The 16,860-nt window shown below is 47.0% G+C and overlaps 1 protein-coding gene across 1 annotated transcript; it reads left to right on the top strand.

Moving 5' to 3' along the window:
* The first annotated feature begins 941 nt into the window (after positions 1 to 941).
* On the top strand, positions 942 to 16,613 carry Srd5a3 (steroid 5 alpha-reductase 3). Its single transcript, XM_021163311.3, has 6 exons — positions 942 to 1,303; positions 8,416 to 8,558; positions 10,050 to 10,085; positions 10,556 to 10,753; positions 14,503 to 14,637; positions 15,522 to 16,613. Exons 1-6 carry the CDS (start codon positions 1,083 to 1,085, stop codon positions 15,779 to 15,781), a joined length of 993 nt encoding a protein of 330 aa, XP_021018970.1. The 5' UTR covers positions 942 to 1,082; the 3' UTR covers positions 15,782 to 16,613.
* The last annotated feature ends 247 nt before the right edge of the window (positions 16,614 to 16,860 follow it).

Consider the following 16,860-nt stretch of genomic DNA (forward strand, 5'->3'; position numbering starts at 1 on the left):
TGAGTAGCCTGCAAGGACCTCAAGGACCCGATAGCCTGAAATCCCACTAAGCGCGGCTGTCAACCGGGAACCAGGCCTTCATCTAACACGTGATGGTGTTTTCCACTGATGCCTGAAAGACAGCATCTGAGCCAGATCCTTGGAGGGAGGTTTTTGGAGATTTGCTGTCTCACACCCCGCCTTCCCTCTCACCCCCCACTGCCCCATGGACTCGAGCCAATGAGTGCATAAAGGTCTTCCAAATCTTTTCATTCCTAGCCATAAAGGCAGCAGACACAGCTAGTTAAACACTTTGTCCATGGAGCAGGTGGGTGAAGAACGTAGGTCCATAGAGCGCATTACTCTGCTTTTCCACTCCAAAATCCAGAGTTTGCGGGAGCAGCTCCAGCCTACAGTTGACAAAGCGTAGAATTCCCTCACCGAGGTCTTTCCAGAGGTCATCCCTGGATTTACAAGTGACCCACATCTGGAGTACGCTAATGAATCCAGTGCTTCCGGTAGACCAGCGTGGTACTAAGATCCTTCACATCTTGACTCCTGGGGGACCCCTCTGGGGACCCAGCCTAGAATTCAGCCTGTACTTCAACCAAAATTTCTCTTCACACTTTTCGCAGCAGTAATCCCGCAGTCAACGTTTACAGAAACTGACACAGGCTGGTGAGATCCTCTAGAGTAGGATCCCCGAAGAGCCACATGGTGGAAGGAGAGAACCAATTCCCCCCAAGCTGTCTTGGGCTCCCACCCACACCTCGTGGCATAGCTCCACTCCACTTAATAAATAGGTGTAACGTATCTCTACAAGACTTGGACTGTAGCACGTGGTCTCGCATGCTCCTGCAGAACTTCAAGTTGGAGTTGCATCTCGGAATTAGATTAGAGGCAGTAAAAGTCTAAAGCGCAGCCTGCTCGCCCCAGGTGAGCAGGAGCACAACCCAGCTCCGGAGCGCCTAGCCAGGGGCAGGGCCGCGCGTCCCGCCCAGGAGCCGCGTCACTGCCAAGCGCGCCGCCGAGGCGGGAGGGAGGGAGGGGGTGAGAGAGGGAGGGCGGCGCGGCGGCGCGCATCCGTAGCCGGCTCCCGGGCCATGGCTGGCTGGGCCGGGGTTGAGCTCTCGGCCCTGAACCCCCTGCGGACGCTGTGGCTGGCGCTGGCCGCCGCCTTCCTGTTCGCGCTGCTGCTGCAGCTGGCGCCCGCCAGGCTGCTGCCGAGCTGCGCGCTCTTCCAGGACCTGCTCCGCTACGGGAAGACCAAGCAGTCCGGCTCGCGGCGCCCCGCCGTCTGCAGGGCCTTCGATGTCCCCAAGAGGTAACCTCGGTGGCCGGGCGCGCCCGGCAGGGGGCAACAGAGGCGGCGCGGGCACGTGAGCCAGGGGCTGTCCCCGAGCCGTCCCCGGAAATGACAGAGCATCTCAAGTTGGCCCGGCCCCCAGGGAGCCGCCCTGACTTCTTTACCCCCAGTTTTCCGCTTCCCCTCCCCAGAACTTGAGGTCGTGGAAATTCATGGACATGGAGGCAAGTTCTTCCTCGATTTCCGCAGTTCTCAGCCTGATCTGTCACAGTCAAGAAAGTGTGTGCTCCCCTGGGGCTGTGTAGACATCTCTAACCTGCATCTCCACAGGTGCTCTGGCAAACTAGCCCAGGATGCCCTGCTCCAACCCATCCGGAAGGTTCAGTAACCAAGTTGTGAAATACTAAAATCTTCCGGGGCACATATGGACTCCGCTGAGAATATGAGACCCGCTACAAGGCTTTCCTTTTTTTTTTTTTTTTTAACTCCATGATGAATTCAGTATGTAGATGGAGAAGTCATCTTAACACAGTCAATATTCTAGATAGTAAAGCTGTGTCACTTTTTTAAATGAAATTCATCATACATTTGCATTTAGAACTGAATTGGAAGGAATGTGATGGGCTCTGACGGATTCATCTAGATTGTTTTAGAAATCTGTAGCCGTTGCCCACCTCTGCAGATGGCGGTGGGGCTATCAACTGGCCTCAGCTCTGTCCTGACTGTTGGAGGGGGTCTTTCAGGGGGTCAGTGTGAGAGCAGAGTTCCATGTCATTGTGAAGAATGAATGGTAAAGAGATTAAGACCCGGAAGAACTCTTCCTTACAGGCCCAATTTTAAGAACATCCTGCTGTCCTCTTATCCTCGGGTTTGATTGGCCTATATCCCTTATGCTATATAGCAATTTATTTTCTGACTTTTGAGAGAGGTTCTAGTGTCCCCAGAGTTCAAAGCACACTTAAAAATCACTTATACTCAATCTCTATGGATGGGACTCCTCAGCTGTTACACTCAAGTCTGCCTTTATGTAACAGCCAAGAAAGAGGTAGGCCTTCCCTGTATTCATCCCGGTAACACTTGGTACTCTGGGCTTCTTCTAATTCTTAACAGTATTGTGAAATAATTATTCTTTCCTTCTTCCAGAACTCAGAGCAGAACTTCCCAAGGTGTTCAGGTGCTCTGAGGTGACAGGGCCTATTGTTTTTCCCTAAATTGGGTTGGTTTTTGTTTGTTTTTCCTTCAATACTGGAGAAGGTCCAACAAATCCAGGCCTATAAGCAAAGGCATTTTTAATTGAGACAAAGGTTTAAAAAAAAACAAAACAAAATAGGAGAATATTTGCTTCAAAACATTGTCCTTTTTAATGGCTGCCCCTCTCTTTATATGAAAAGGGGGTAACTGGAGTTGACAGGTTTTCACTTCCCTGTTTCCAGAGGACCTCCCATGGCATTGTGCTTAGCACATTCATAATGGGGAAATTATAGTAATTGAGTTAGAGAGCACTACCAGAGTGGAGTTGCTCTTATGTCATGTGCTAATGACTTGAAAGCCTTTCTTCCCTTGATCCTCATGACAGACCTGTGAGGGACCTGGCATCTTCAACATTTTCATCCATGTGTTCACAAATTCAGGCTGGTTGTACAGTGAGTGTGGTGGCTAGCCCTTGCAGCCTGCCTGTTGGTGTAAGATGCCGAACTTCTGACCTCCAGGGTGCCAGGCAAGCTCTTCCACCATGCAGACCTGAGTCATGTCTAAAAAATACAATGGCATTGGATTACCCCGGCGGGAGGCACTTTGTAATATCTCGGTTAATCCAGATTTTATAGTATTTGGTAACCTTAGCTAACATGCTTCTGACTTATATATTTTGAATAGTTTCTCCTTGTGCAAAATGTAATGACATCGCCAGGAATGAAAATAAAAAAGTTGGTGACTTCTACACTTACAAACGGGCGGCGCGGAACCCCGTTTCTGCACATATGGTAGTATTTAGGTCCTTTCATTGGTAATTATTTCTCCTAAGGAAGCAAGAATAAAACCTAAGTCAGTTCCTGGAATGTTGTTTCCTATTCTCCAGCATGGGATCCATTGCTGGCTGGCTTGTTGTTTGTTTTCAGGGTGTTTGTCCCCATCACCGGGCGGGCTCATGGTAAAAGCTCAGATACAGTATCTTCAGTAAGGCCTTCGATACCTGCCTTACTTAAAATGATAATTCTGCATCTGCCAAGAGTCCTTCTTCCTCCCTGCGTTCAGCCATAGCCCATAACAAACACCCAAGTAGTTGTTGGTCAAAGGAGTACCTACACCATGTACAGTCATAAAGATAGCCGTGTCCCTACCCTCAGGACTTGGAAAATGGCACTTCTAGGAAGCAAGTTACTGAAGGAGGAAAACGGAGGAACAGAAGGAGGAGCGTGGTGTCTTAGCCAGAAGGCAGTGGGGATCTGAGATGTGCATTTTGAGTCTTTATAAAGACAAGCAAGATATAGGACCTCCTATAAAGACCTGAAAGTGTTTCCTGTATTAAGACGTTCAGACAGCAGAGCAGAATGTGAGACTAAAAACCAATGATGTGTGTTTAAAGTAAAGCTGGCGTGGGAGAAGTAGCGCCGTACGTAAGGCATAGCTTAGCAGTTCATTTGAAACAACTGATTCACCTGCCTGTCAGTTTCACATAAATTGGCTGTGTGTGATGCAGGGCTAGGAAAAGAATTTCAGGCAAGCCTCGTCTGAAGGCAAGGGAGCAAGAGTGTGATGTAAACACCAGTCATTCTAGCTGCACCTAGAGCCAACTGCAGCCACTGCTGTGCCCTTAGATAAGAAACCGGTAGTTTTCCATGTGCCATGAGAAGAAAGCAAACTATGGGATTGTTGTGAAGATGACATTTCATAACCATGCCTCTTCCCCTGCTTCCCAGGCTATGTCCCTTATGTCACAACTAAACAGCCTCCATGTCATCAGCAGATAGATGCTCATTATTTTTTGCTTAGGAATGTTTTGCCTGCATTTATGTCTGGGCATCATGTGCATGCCTGGTGCGCCTGGAGGCAAGAATGGGGATCCCTATCCCTTGGAAGTAGATGGGTTTGATGGTTGTGAGCCACTATATGGTGCTAGGAATTGAACCTTGGCCTTTTGGAAGAGCAGCAAGTGTTTTAACGGCTGCTTGGCCATCTCCCCAGCCCATCTCAAAATATTCAGATGGATCTTTTGAAACTGTGAAAAGGACTGATTTTCTTTTAAAAAATGCTTTATTTTTGGTAAGCCTAGAGGGATTCCTCAGTACAAAAGCCAGCATCCTTATAGGGCTCTGTGTCCTCTGTCCCCTCTTCCTGGTTATGTTACACAACCACAAGGAAGCCACAGAGGGAGCACACCCAGAACACACACACCCCCAGGGCCCTTGTAGTCTTTTCTTCTGCTTGGACAGTGTGCAAGGCACCTCACTTAATAGTGTACACCCATTTTCATAGTCCATCCATTTTCCTGCAAAATTTTAACTTCATGTGGAATGCGTAGGCTTAAGATGTATGCTATTAAGTAAGTGAAGTCACACAACTTCACGAAGAAATAAATTAAATGTTCTCTCTCATATGCAGACCCTAGCCAATGATCCATGTATGTGTGAACACATATATATGTGACTACATTATACCATGAAGAAAGGAGAAGGAAAAAGGCTAAATGTAAGGGGCAGGAAAGAACTGAATATAGAATACCAGTTATTAAAGGAGGATATAGAACCAATTGTTTTCCTAATTCTAATTCTACCATTAATTTTTTAGTTATTTGGTGGCAGATAAGTACATAAAATATATTAGATACTGAAAGTGTAAACTCTAATGTACAACTTCACAGCTCCATTCTGAATGCCCATGCTAACAATATAGAATGGTATTACTCAATTGAATAGACCTTGGTTTAGCTAATTTTAGTGTGTGATGTTTTTATTTACTTGCAAATTTGGGTTTTTGTTTTTAAGATTTATTTATTTTGTTTATATGAGTAGGTGTCTTCAGACACACCAGAGGTTGACATCAGATCCAATTACAGGTGGTCGTGAGCCACCATGTGGTTGTTGGGAATTGAACTCAGGACCTCTGGAAAAGCAGTCAGTGCTCTTAACCATTGAGCCATCTCTCCAGCCCCCTCAAGGTTCTTTTTTGTTTGTTTGTTTTTTGTTTGTTTTTTAATAATAAAGTTTATTAAAGAAACATTTTAAGGAAGCGTGCAAGGATTGCATATTCTGTACAGATGTCCCTTCCAGAAAAGCCACCAAACCACTGATCCATAATGACATCCCTACTACTCTGGTCCCTTGTCAAATATTACAATAGATGCCTGAAAACATTACTTACTCCACTAAAAGGGTCTCCCATTAAGACTTAGACCAGGTCTGTTTACATCCTTCAAGTTCAGGCTCCTAGAACTTGGCCTAACCCACTTTAAGTTGGACCTAAATATTTATGAAATTAAAAATAGATCAAGTACCCAGCCCTTCCTTCACCCCCAAACCTGCAAAGCATACAGTTAAAAGCGTTCTTAACCTTGCATGGCCAGAGTGTTCAGCCCACACTTGTGCTAAGCTTCGGACAGTATGTTTTAAGGATGACCTGGAACAGAGCTGACTCTAGGAGCTATGGTGGCAAATGGCTGTGATGCACAAGCGTTTGAGAAAATGAGGCCTTTCTTTACGTGGTTTCTGAACAGCTGGGTAGGTGGATAATTCTGGCAGGATTTGCCAGCTGCAGCTGGGAGCACAGAGTGGGCTAGAGCAGGATGATGGGATCAGGTCAGAGTTTGTCAAACTGGGATTCTGGGCATGGGTGCAGGCATGACTTCCTTTACAGGCATGTTGTGGCCCACGTGGAAAGGCTTCTGAGCTGATGTTGAATTCTCTTTGGCTCCCAGTCATCTTTGATTGTCTCAAGGCAAAGTGAAAAGAAGAGAAGGAGATTAGTGTTAGTGTATGAAAACCAGGGAGGTCACATGATTACCTGAATTGATTTGAATAGAGGAAAATAAAATCCAAACTGAGCATCTCTAACTCAAAAATATGAAACGCTTCGGCATCCAAACTCTTGCGTGTGGACACAGTACCCCATGTACACCTGCCTTCATGAGATTGGTGATGGTCAAACGGCAGATACATTAAACAGTAACATTTATATAAGGTCACCTTTAGCATATCAGGTATATAAGGTATTAGTCATATAAGTACGTTCTGTGTTTAGACTTGGGTCTCACCCTTCAAGTTCTCTGTCAGTGTATTTGCAAAAATCCTAGGTGTTTCAGATAAGAGAGGCATAGAATGGTGGAGCTCAGAAGAACCTGTGAGTGAGCTGGTGAGGTATGCAAGCATTCGAATTAGAATTCCCCAATACCTGAGTAAAAGGATGGCTGTCTTAGGCTTTTATTGCTGTAAGGAGATATCATGTCCACTGGGGCTGGCTTATAGTTTCAGAGGCTTAGTCCATTATCATCATGGCAGGAAAGAGCAGCAGGCAGACATGGTGCTGGAGCAAGAGTTATACATATTGATCCGCAAGCAGCTAGGAGAGACTGTGTTCAATGTCACTGTATCACAATGCTTGAGCATAGGAGAGCTCAAAGCACATCCCTGCACAGTGACACACTTCCTCTATCAAGACCACACCCACTCCAACAAGGCCACACCTCCTAGTAGTACCACTCCCTATGGGCTAAGCATTCAAACACTTGAGTCTCTGGGGGCCATACCTATTCGAACCATCACAGTGGGTGTGTCCCCATTACAGCACAGCAGAGAGGGTTGCTGGAGTTGACCACCACATAGTACCCCAGTGGTGCTCCTGGCATGGTGAGTGATTTTGTTTTAGCAAAGCAGTGGCACCTTTTACATTAAATTAGCATCGCTAATTTCATTTACTTGGTTTTGTGACATTATGTTTATTTGCTTTGTAAGTGATTTATATAAAATAGGTTCATGGTCTTAGTTGTTGGAGACATAGAATCATAAGGCGTTGCCACCTAGTGTTATTGTTGCAATTTTTTTCACATTATAAAAAAATTAAGGGGCTGGTGAGATGGCTAAGTGGTTTAGAGTACTGACTGCTCTTCCAGAGGTCATGAGTTCAAATCCCAGCAACCACACGTAATGAGAAACAAATTTAATAAAAAATAATTTGGAAGGCTTGAGGAGGAAGAAAATGGATCAAGTTGTAAATGGCCTGCCACATAAGCGTGAGAAGCTGGGTTCGATCCCTAGCGCACTCATAAAAGCCAGACATAGTACACCACCTATAATTCCAGTGCTAGGGAGCATGGGAATTAATGACCAGCTAGTTTAGCTGAAGGTGTAGGCAGAGCTCCCTGACATGGGTGCTGGAAATCGAACTTGGGTCATCTGCGATAGTGCTTGCGCACACACATATAAATGATAAGTTTTTAATTTTTAAATAAGGTGTATGAGACTGCAAAGGTTTAGCAGCTAAGAGCATTCGCTGCTGTTTCAAAGGACCAGGTTCAATTACCATGATCCAGTTTGGGATCTAAGGGTCTTTCGCAGATCTCACTGATATTAGCACGACTTAGTTCTTCAGCGCCTTGTGAGAATTCAGGGGCCATCTTGTTACCCAGAAACAGACTGTTAACTGATCCCTTTTCTACTCCAGTTTAATGGGTCTTGTGACTTGGAGGTACCTTTTGAAATAGTCCCACCTGTACAATTCAGGTTCTCTCTCTTTTTTTTTTAAAATATTTCTTATTAGGTATTTTCCTCATTTACATTTCCAATGCTATCCCAAAAGTCCCCCATACCCCCCCCCCCACTCCCCTACCCACCCACTGCCACTTTTTGGCCCTGGCGTTCCCCTGTACTGGGGCATATAAAGTTTGCAAGTCCAATGGGCCTCTCTAGTGATGGCTGACTAGGCCATCTTTTGATACATATGCAGCTAGAGTCAAGAGCTCCGGGGTACTGGTTAGTTCATATTGTTGTTCCACCTATAGGGCTGCAGATCCCTTCAGCTCCTTGGGTACTTTCTCTAGCTCAACTGAAACTCTGCTCTGGGATGTGGGTAGAGGGGGCGGGTCCCAGGACTTGGAGAGGTTGTAGCTGGCCGCTGCCTAACTCTTCCTCCTTCTGCAGGTACTTTTCTCACTTCTACGTCATCTCAGTTGTGTGGAATGGCTCCCTGCTCTGGCTGCTTTCTCAGTCGCTGTTCCTGGGAGCACCTTTTCCAAACTGGCTTGGTGCTCTGCTCAGAACTCTTGGGGCCACGCAGTTCCAAGGTAATTTGGCTCCCTAGCCCATTCCTGGTTCCTGTCCGTGTTCTCACCAATCATGTCCCTCTGCAGGGCCTGGTAAGTGAGGGCGGACAGAGTTTGCCTGGTTAGTTGGTCTCCAGTCCTCAGTGAGCCTTGGCCAAGCCCAGGGTTCAGGCACTGGTCAGCTGTTCTCCTTCTGATATTATCAGTGTGTGATAATCTTATGAAGATGGCCTCACACGTGCTGGGGAAGCTTTGGAAAAACCTCAAGTTTTCATAGACACGTTTATTTATCATTTATCCAGTCACAGCTGGAATCGAGTCTTAGGGCTCAGAGAAATTTGACATTAAAAATCACTTTTTGGTAAACTTTTAGAAAGGTTTGGGGACTGGTGAGATGGCTTATGGGTAAAGTTGTTCCCACCAGACGTGGTGATTTACGGTGTATGTGCAAGACCCATGTTGTGGAAGGAGGAAACTGACTCCTGCAAGCTGTCCTTGACCTACACCACACACACACACACACACACACACACACACACACACACCCACCCACCACATATGCTTTCAATAGAGTAAATAAATTAGTTCGTTAAAAAAGAAAAATGTTGTATCGTGAGTCTTCTGCTAAACAATGAAACTGAGTAGCAGTGGTAAGGGCTCTGTGGAAGGGGCTGGGGGTCCGAATGTGTGCATGTTCTTGTTACTTGCCGTGTTTGTGCAAGTGTCTCTGTTGCTTGCCGTGTTTATGCATGTGTCTCTTTGTTGCTTTCCGTGTTTATGCATGTGTCTCTTTGTTGCTTTCCGTGTTTATGCATGTGTCTCTTTGTTGCTTGCCTTGTTTATGCACGTGTCTCTTTGTTGCTTGCCGTGTTTATGCACATGTCTCTTTGTTGCTTACCCTGTTTATGTATTTAGATTAGATTTGAGGAGTTCTTATTATTTGTTTTAACATGTTCATAAAGAATTGAAAACTGGGTTTTCATTTACTTAAAATACAAAGAGCAAGTGAATCCATACTGATAGACGTTAGAGTGGAGTCCTTGACCTTGGGGCAGGGTCATACTTAGAAAGAAACACTAAGGGATTGCTGGTCAGGTTCTTCACCTGGGTCCCAGTGAGACCTGGGAATAAGAATTCACTGGGCTGTGTCCTTGCAGTGCCTGTCTGTGTTACTCTTTTTATTTGTTTGTTTTGTTTTTTTGTTTTTTTTGAGACAGGGTTTCTCTGTGTAGCCCTGGCTGTCCTGGAACTCACTCTGTAGACCAGGCTGGCCTCAAACTCAGAAATCCCCCTGCCTCTGCCTTCCAAGAGCTGGGATTAAAGGCGTGCCCTACCACCGCCCAGCTTGTGTTTCTCTTTTTTAAGAACAGGGACTAGCGTTTACGATATTTTAAGAACGAGCTTTTGCTCATATGTTCTTGGAGCATGTAATGACGGGCCTGTAGGAAGGTGGATCATGGGGCCCTCTCTCTCTGCAAGCGCATCATTTCTCCTTTGCTTTTCCTTTGGCAGCCCTGGAGATGGAGTCCAAGGCTTCTCGGATGCCAGGTAAGTGCTTCACTATTCAACTCCAACCTGTCCTTTATTTTTATTTATTTTTTTTAATCTGGAAAGGAATATTCACCTGCTTGATACCTGCCTCTGTCTCTCCCTTGATGTGGTCCCACCAGATAGAACTGATCCAACATCACTATGAGTCTGTCCCTGACCGACTACATTCAGGAGTCGGTTCAGGAACTAAAGACCCACGGACCCTGAGCCCTGAGCACCTTGACCCTTCATGGTGATGCCCATGTACCCCAGAAGGCTTTTAAATGAGGGCATCAGAGATAAGTGCTGTCCCCCTTCCTAGCACCCTGCCACTAATTTACCACTTTGAAGGAGGAAGCATTAGTTTAAATGGTCTCTGTAGCCCTTTGACTCTGGTCTTAGGTTGCACAGTGAGTAAACTCAACCCTTGACCTAATCCTGGAGGAGAGACTGAGACTGACCATGTCCCCTTCTCTCCTGCATTGCAGTGGCTGAGCTGGCTCTGTCTGCCTTCTTGGTCTTGGTGTTCCTCTGGGTCCACAGCCTTCGGAGACTCTTTGAGTGCTTCTACATCAGTGTCTTCTCTAATGCAGCCATTCACGTCGTGCAGTACTGTTTCGGGCTTGTCTACTATGTGCTTGTTGGCCTGACTGTACTGAGCCAAGTGCCCATGGATGACAAGAATGGTAAGTGGCCCTGCCAGTAGGTTCTAAAGTCATCATAAGTGGCCCTGGCAGTAGGTTCTAAAGTCATCATGTCAACAGGTAGATACTTAACCATCATGACCACTAAAACCTAGGAACAACACTAGCTTCATAGCAGAACCTTCAGAGACAATAGGACAGTACAAATCATTCCTGGGGCCATTTAAGGACAATGAAGTTAAACTGTAGGAGGAGGAAGTAGAGCTGAGGTCTGAACAGCAGGTGGGAGCCTCCAAAGAAAGGGCCACTAAAGGAAGAGGCCTCCCCACAGCCCCATTGTCTAGAAGTCACTCTATGGGATTAAATCACAGAGCAGGAGACAGAGGTGCTTGAGGTAAGTAGCTTGGATTTGAAGGAGGAACGCAAACTGTTCTCTTGACTTTCTTTCTTGGGATGGCTGCCTTCACGACAAAGCCCTTCTTCATGTGGGGCAGCCTGAGGGAAGAGGAAAACCGAGTGTTGTGCTAAATGGAGATTGCCTTAAGGTTTCCAAGTGCTCTCTAGCCAGGAAGAGGGAAGCAAACGTTTTGCGTGTGAGAAGGAAGTGAAGTTGGTTGGTGTGTTACGTGGAGCTGCACAGCACTGTCTGACTCTCGGTTTCATAAGACGATATGTACAGATGACAGAGTTCTTCTCCTCTTTGGTGATTGAAATGATTGGTGCTGAGGCTAACTTGATCTTGAAGCCTTGGGCTTTCAGCCCAGATCTTCTGGGACCCTTTTTTCCATGTCCTATATCATAAGTTAAGATGAAGATCGATCTGTATTTCCAACTACCAGTGACTGAGCCTTTTTTTGGTTTGATTTCAGTCTCAGAGTGCTCCTTAAAGTCTGCCCTGTTGCTATAATACACTTCCTGGGGCTGTAAGAATTATCTGAAAGGTAGGCTTATTGACCAGGTAGCCCGTCAGTTTGTGAATGAGTTACTCGTTCCAGCTATTCAGGCAGCTTCTCTTTTAATCCCTCCAGATTTTGAAGGAAGATGAAATATTGTAACTTGTGAGTTGTTTAGGAGCCCACAGCCCCGGCAGAACAGCCCCCAGGCATGCCAGGGCAGGGCTGTTGTTAAGGCATTTCTAAGAACATCTTGACTGTAAAGATGAAAAGATATGCAAGGACCAGCAGGGCTATATTATCTGAGTCAACACCACCTGGCCAGAACCTCCCCTCTGTCTACTGCCCCTTGACGCCGGGTAAAGTCATACATCAACTGGTTGCTATGTGAACAAAGATAAGCCCCCAGCCCACAGGAACAAAGTCCTGATGCCCTGTAATCTTTCTGTTAATGTTTAAATAAGCCAATAGTGTGTTGCTATGCTGAATTCCACACCCCTAAGCCCCTTACCCCGTAAAAACCCCTAGCTTTTGAGCCTCAGGGCCGACATCCGTTATCTCCTGTGTGGGATGCATGTCGGTCCGGAGCTCCGTAATTAAACGTCCTCATGTAATTACATCAAGAGATGGTCCTTCGTGATTTTTTGGGTGCACGCCGAATCGGGAATTGGGTGGGGGTTTCCTCACTAGATCTAACAATTTCATTGCATTGGATACTTTCTGGATGCTGTGATAAAACACTATGACCAAGATGGCTTCCAGAAGGAGGACCTTAACTTGGCACAGTTACAGAGGGCTGAGAGTCGATCCCAGCAGGCAGGCTAGGCGTGGCAGCAAACCACCAGGAGCAGGGAGCTGAGAGCTCACATCGCAGCCATGTTTAGGAAGCAGAATGAGAAAACTGCAAGTAGGGAGAGGCTGTATAGTCCCAGGCTCACCTCTAGGGCTGTGCTCCCTCCAAGGCTGCACCTCCTAAACCTCACCAACTGGAGACCAAGGGTTCAAATCCCTGAACCTCCGGAGAACAGCTCTCACTTAAAATCCATAGTAATCATTCATCAAGTCAGACTTCCCGCCCAGGTCTCCCCTTGGTGTTCAGATGCACAGCCATCATCTGGGGTTATTTGGCCAGAGAACTTTCTAGATTCCTTGGTTGCCCATTAGTTTTCTCTCTGTCAGCTTCTGTTGGCCTTACATCACTTTTCTGAATTTATTTCTGTGGGTGGAGCCCAGCTTCTATATTCTGCCTCATTAAAAAAAAAAAAAATGGTCATAAAAGGCAGCTGAGGAACACACGAAAATATCTTCCTAAGCACTATAAAACTGCTTCCATTTCATTTGGTTTCTGCTCACGGGGTCTCCTGGAGTCACTGGAGCAGAATGACTGTATTGGTTACTCCCCCTTAGTGTTGAGACCAAACACTGCAGACAAGAAGCAGCTTCACGAAGAGGGGGTTGGTTAAGTGGAGAGTGCCTCGCAGCGGGTGTGTATGCCAGCCCGGGGTGTTAGGTTGCTCACAGCTATGCTCTCAGTGCATAGGGTGGAAAGGCAAGAGGACCACTTCAAGTTCAAAGCTAGCTTTGTCCAGGTACTGTATTCCAGGCCAGCAAGGACTACAAAGCAAGGCCCGATCTCAAAAAAGGCAAATCAAAACTCACCTCCACAGTGGGGAAAGCTGTCTTTGCCATCTGTAGGATCTGGTAGGAATCCTGTAGGTTTGAGTGTCTGTTGGGCCTGGGTCCACTCCACTGGGTTTGTCTGGCCTCAGAACCTGTGTCGGTGGTCAAGGGCGCAGACCAGTCTTACAGGGCCCTTATGTAAGAGAAAGGAGTGTCTGTGGCCCAGAAGAGGCGGGTTTGGAACTGAAATCACCACAGGTGAGTTTGGTGGATCCTTGTCAGCCATTAACTAGCCTCCGCTGACTCCCACTTGAGGGGCTCTGTGTAGAGCACCGTGACCCTCAGTGCTGTTACCTCAAATAGCTTTTTAGGGCTTTGTCTCAGCTTGAGGGCCCCTGGCTATAGCCGGCGTTCAGTGGACAGTGTTTATCTCTTCAGTTAAGACGAGGAAGTCAGTTCTGCTAATGATGGTAAGGATTCTGTTGGCTGTTCTCGTGCCAGTGATTTGCTCTGGGAGACCTTCTGCAGTCTCCATTCCGTCCTTGGTGCCACATCAAAGGGAAGGCCTCGCTACAGGAGCTGCTGCTTTGGGAACGGCGTCTCAGACTGGGTTCTCTCTGATCCAGAAAGGGCATTGTTGTGTTGTTCTTCTCTTTATGAGAGACCAGTTACCCTTTACCTCAGAAAATCTCTCTACTACCCAGAACTGGGCAGTGCATGCATGCTTTCTTCTCCATCTCCCTCTTCCCTCTCCCTCCTCCCTCCTCCCTCCTCCCTCTTCCCTCCTCCCTCCCAGGTTTGTAGTCCAAACTGTCCTTGAACTCCTATGTACTTGGCTGACCTTGAACTCATGATCCTCTTGCCTCAGCTTCCCAAGTGCTAGGCTGACAGGCATGTACCCACCTTGCCTGGGTTAGCTCAGCTTTCTGTATTGAGGATCTCCCTGGCCGGACTCCGGGTGGCAGCTCAGGGAGACGTTTCTTTAGAGAATTTTTTTCTGGATGGGAAAAAGTAAGCAAGAAGACTCAGCCGTAGATGCACAAAGCAATCTGACCCCACCGTAAGTCACCCGGGGGTGGACTGAGTTTGCTCCAGAAGCGCTTGCAGAATGTTTGAGAGATGTCAATACGGTCTCTGCCTGGGACCACCAGAGCTTCGGAGACTGGGAAGCTGCTCTCACTGTCCGGAGGCCATTGGGCAAGGGTAATACGATGACGTAATTCTTGGACCGCTGCAACTCTGTGGCACTGGCTAACAGGAGAACTCCTATTCCCGTAGTGTATGTTCTGGGGAAGAATCTACTGATACAAGCCCGGTGGTTCCACATCCTGGGCACGGTGATGTTCTTCTGGTCATCCGCCCATCAGTATAAATGCCACGTCATCCTCAGCAACCTCAGGAGAAACAAAAAAGGTGAGGTGACTTCCGGGGCTTCTCGAATGGCCTCTCGCCTTCAGGGGCTGCTTCCTCTGTCCCTTCCTTCCCTTGTCGATACCAGATACTCGCTTTTTTTTTTTTTCCTGAGACAGGGTTTCTCTGTGTAGCCCTGGCTGTCCTGGAACTCATTCTGTAGACCAGGCTGGCCTTGAACTCAGAAATCTGCCTGCCTCTGCCTCCCGAGTGCTGGGATCAAAGGCGTGCACCACCACCGCCCAGCCAGATACCCACTTTTGACAGACACCATTCTGAATCACAGTCCTCCTCTGCTTGGTAAAGTGAGGTGGCAGATCTGGGGACGGCACCGCACACATGTACTTGAGTATGGAGTCCTGTGACCCCAGCTGAGGGAAAGAAACTTAGCTTCTGAGTTAGCCTGGGCTGGCTCTCCATGGGTATGGTTTGCATGATTCATGTTCTCTAGGTGAGGAAACAGAGGCACAGGGAGATTCAGCGGTTTATGTAAAGTTACACAGTGTGCTTGTGAGAAATGGTGGGAAACCCAAGCAGAGGGCTCTTTAGGTTTTTCAATTTGATTTTTGGTTTTGTTTTTTATTTGATTGGTTGGTTGGTTGGTTTGTTGGTTTTTTTCTCATTGCTGTTTTTGCTTTGAGATGGGGGTCATTCTAGTGTAGCCCTGGCTATCCTGGAACTCACTAGGTAGACCAGGGTGACCTCAGAGCTCAGAGAGATCCTTCTGCATGTGCCTCCCTCCCAAGTGCTAGAATTGAAACCACGCAACACTCCTGCCTGGCTACAATTGATGGGCAGTGGGGGTTGACAGGATTAGATACTCGGTAGAGGTTCTGTCAGCGATCTTAGAAGTGGAGCGGTAACAAGCCATCGCCCTTCCGTTTCAGGTGTGGTCATCCACTGCCAGCACCGGATCCCCTTTGGAGACTGGTTCGAGTACGTGTCTTCAGCTAACTACCTAGCAGAGCTGATGATCTACATCTCCATGGCTGTCACCTTTGGGCTCCACAACTTAACCTGGTGGCTGGTGGTGACGTATGTCTTCTTCAGCCAAGCCTTGTCCGCATTCTTCAACCACAAGTTCTACAGAAGCACATTTGTCTCCTACCCAAAGCATAGGAAAGCGTTCCTCCCATTTTTGTTTTAAAGCAGGCTTTATGGTGAAGAAAGCCAGGTGACAGATTCCATTCCTAGAGGCACTGAGACAGAGACCAAAGTACACTTTCTGCGGGAATGTTTGATGGTCCTTGTTCTACTTCAGAGCCGAGCAGTGTTCACCGAGCGAGGTGTTGTTCCTGGAGAACACATTCCAGCAGACCTAGGCTTGCAGGATCAGCTTTCTGCCAAGCTTTACAGAGCTAACTGATAACAAGTAAACGGGTGTCTCCAAACTGCTTTCTGGCCGCACTAACCAGGAGTATAAACAGCTCTGCATGGATACATGCATGCTTGAGTCTCTCTCTCTCTCCCTCTCTCTCTCTCTCTCTCTCTCTCTCTCTCTCTCTCTCTCTCTCCCTCTCTCTCCCTCTCTCTCTCTCTCTCTCTCTCTCTCTCCCTCTCTCTCTCTCTCTCTCTCTCCCTCTCTCTCTCTCTCTCTCTCTCTCTCTCTCTCTCTCTCTCTCTCTCTCTCTCCCTCTCTCTCTCTCTCTCTCTCTCACTGTGGGAACACTTAACTGCACTGAGTGCTGTGGGAGATCATAAGTTTTTAATAAATGTCACATGCCAATAAAAACAGGAAATTCTGAAAATAATATGAATGTACAGTATCAGACCGGTGGTTCCAGGGAGAAAAGAGTTTGTTGGAGTGAGTTAACATTCTTCCTTTTCTCGCCGATATCTCCCATTATAGCCCTACTCCCTCACTTGCCCTGCAACCAACCTAATAATAAGTTTGGAAACCTCTTTGATGAAATTCTCTTTTTGATGTTTGTACTGAAAACATCGAGAAATAAAATATTTTTATACGTATGCATACAGCATGCCCTGGACTGGGTAACATGGGAGGAAGCAGTCTCTTTCTATCCTTACAGTGTTTACAAATGCCTGGGTCTGTTTCAACTGTGGGGAAAATCGAAAGGATAGCTAGGAATAAAGCTATCCTGTAGGTAGCTTATGTTAAAGGAAGTATCCAGTCAGGTCAATGGGAAGCAGAGGCATAGGGTGAAAGACTGAAGCAAGAAAGAAAATACCGTTGTCCCGGCAACAGGAAAGCCTCCACATTCCTAC

The sequence above is a fragment of the Mus caroli genome, unplaced genomic scaffold (assembly GCF_978045245.1).
Source record: "Mus caroli unplaced genomic scaffold, Mus_caroli_1 scaffold_4, whole genome shotgun sequence".
In the NCBI taxonomy this organism is placed as follows: Eukaryota; Metazoa; Chordata; class Mammalia; order Rodentia; family Muridae; genus Mus; species Mus caroli.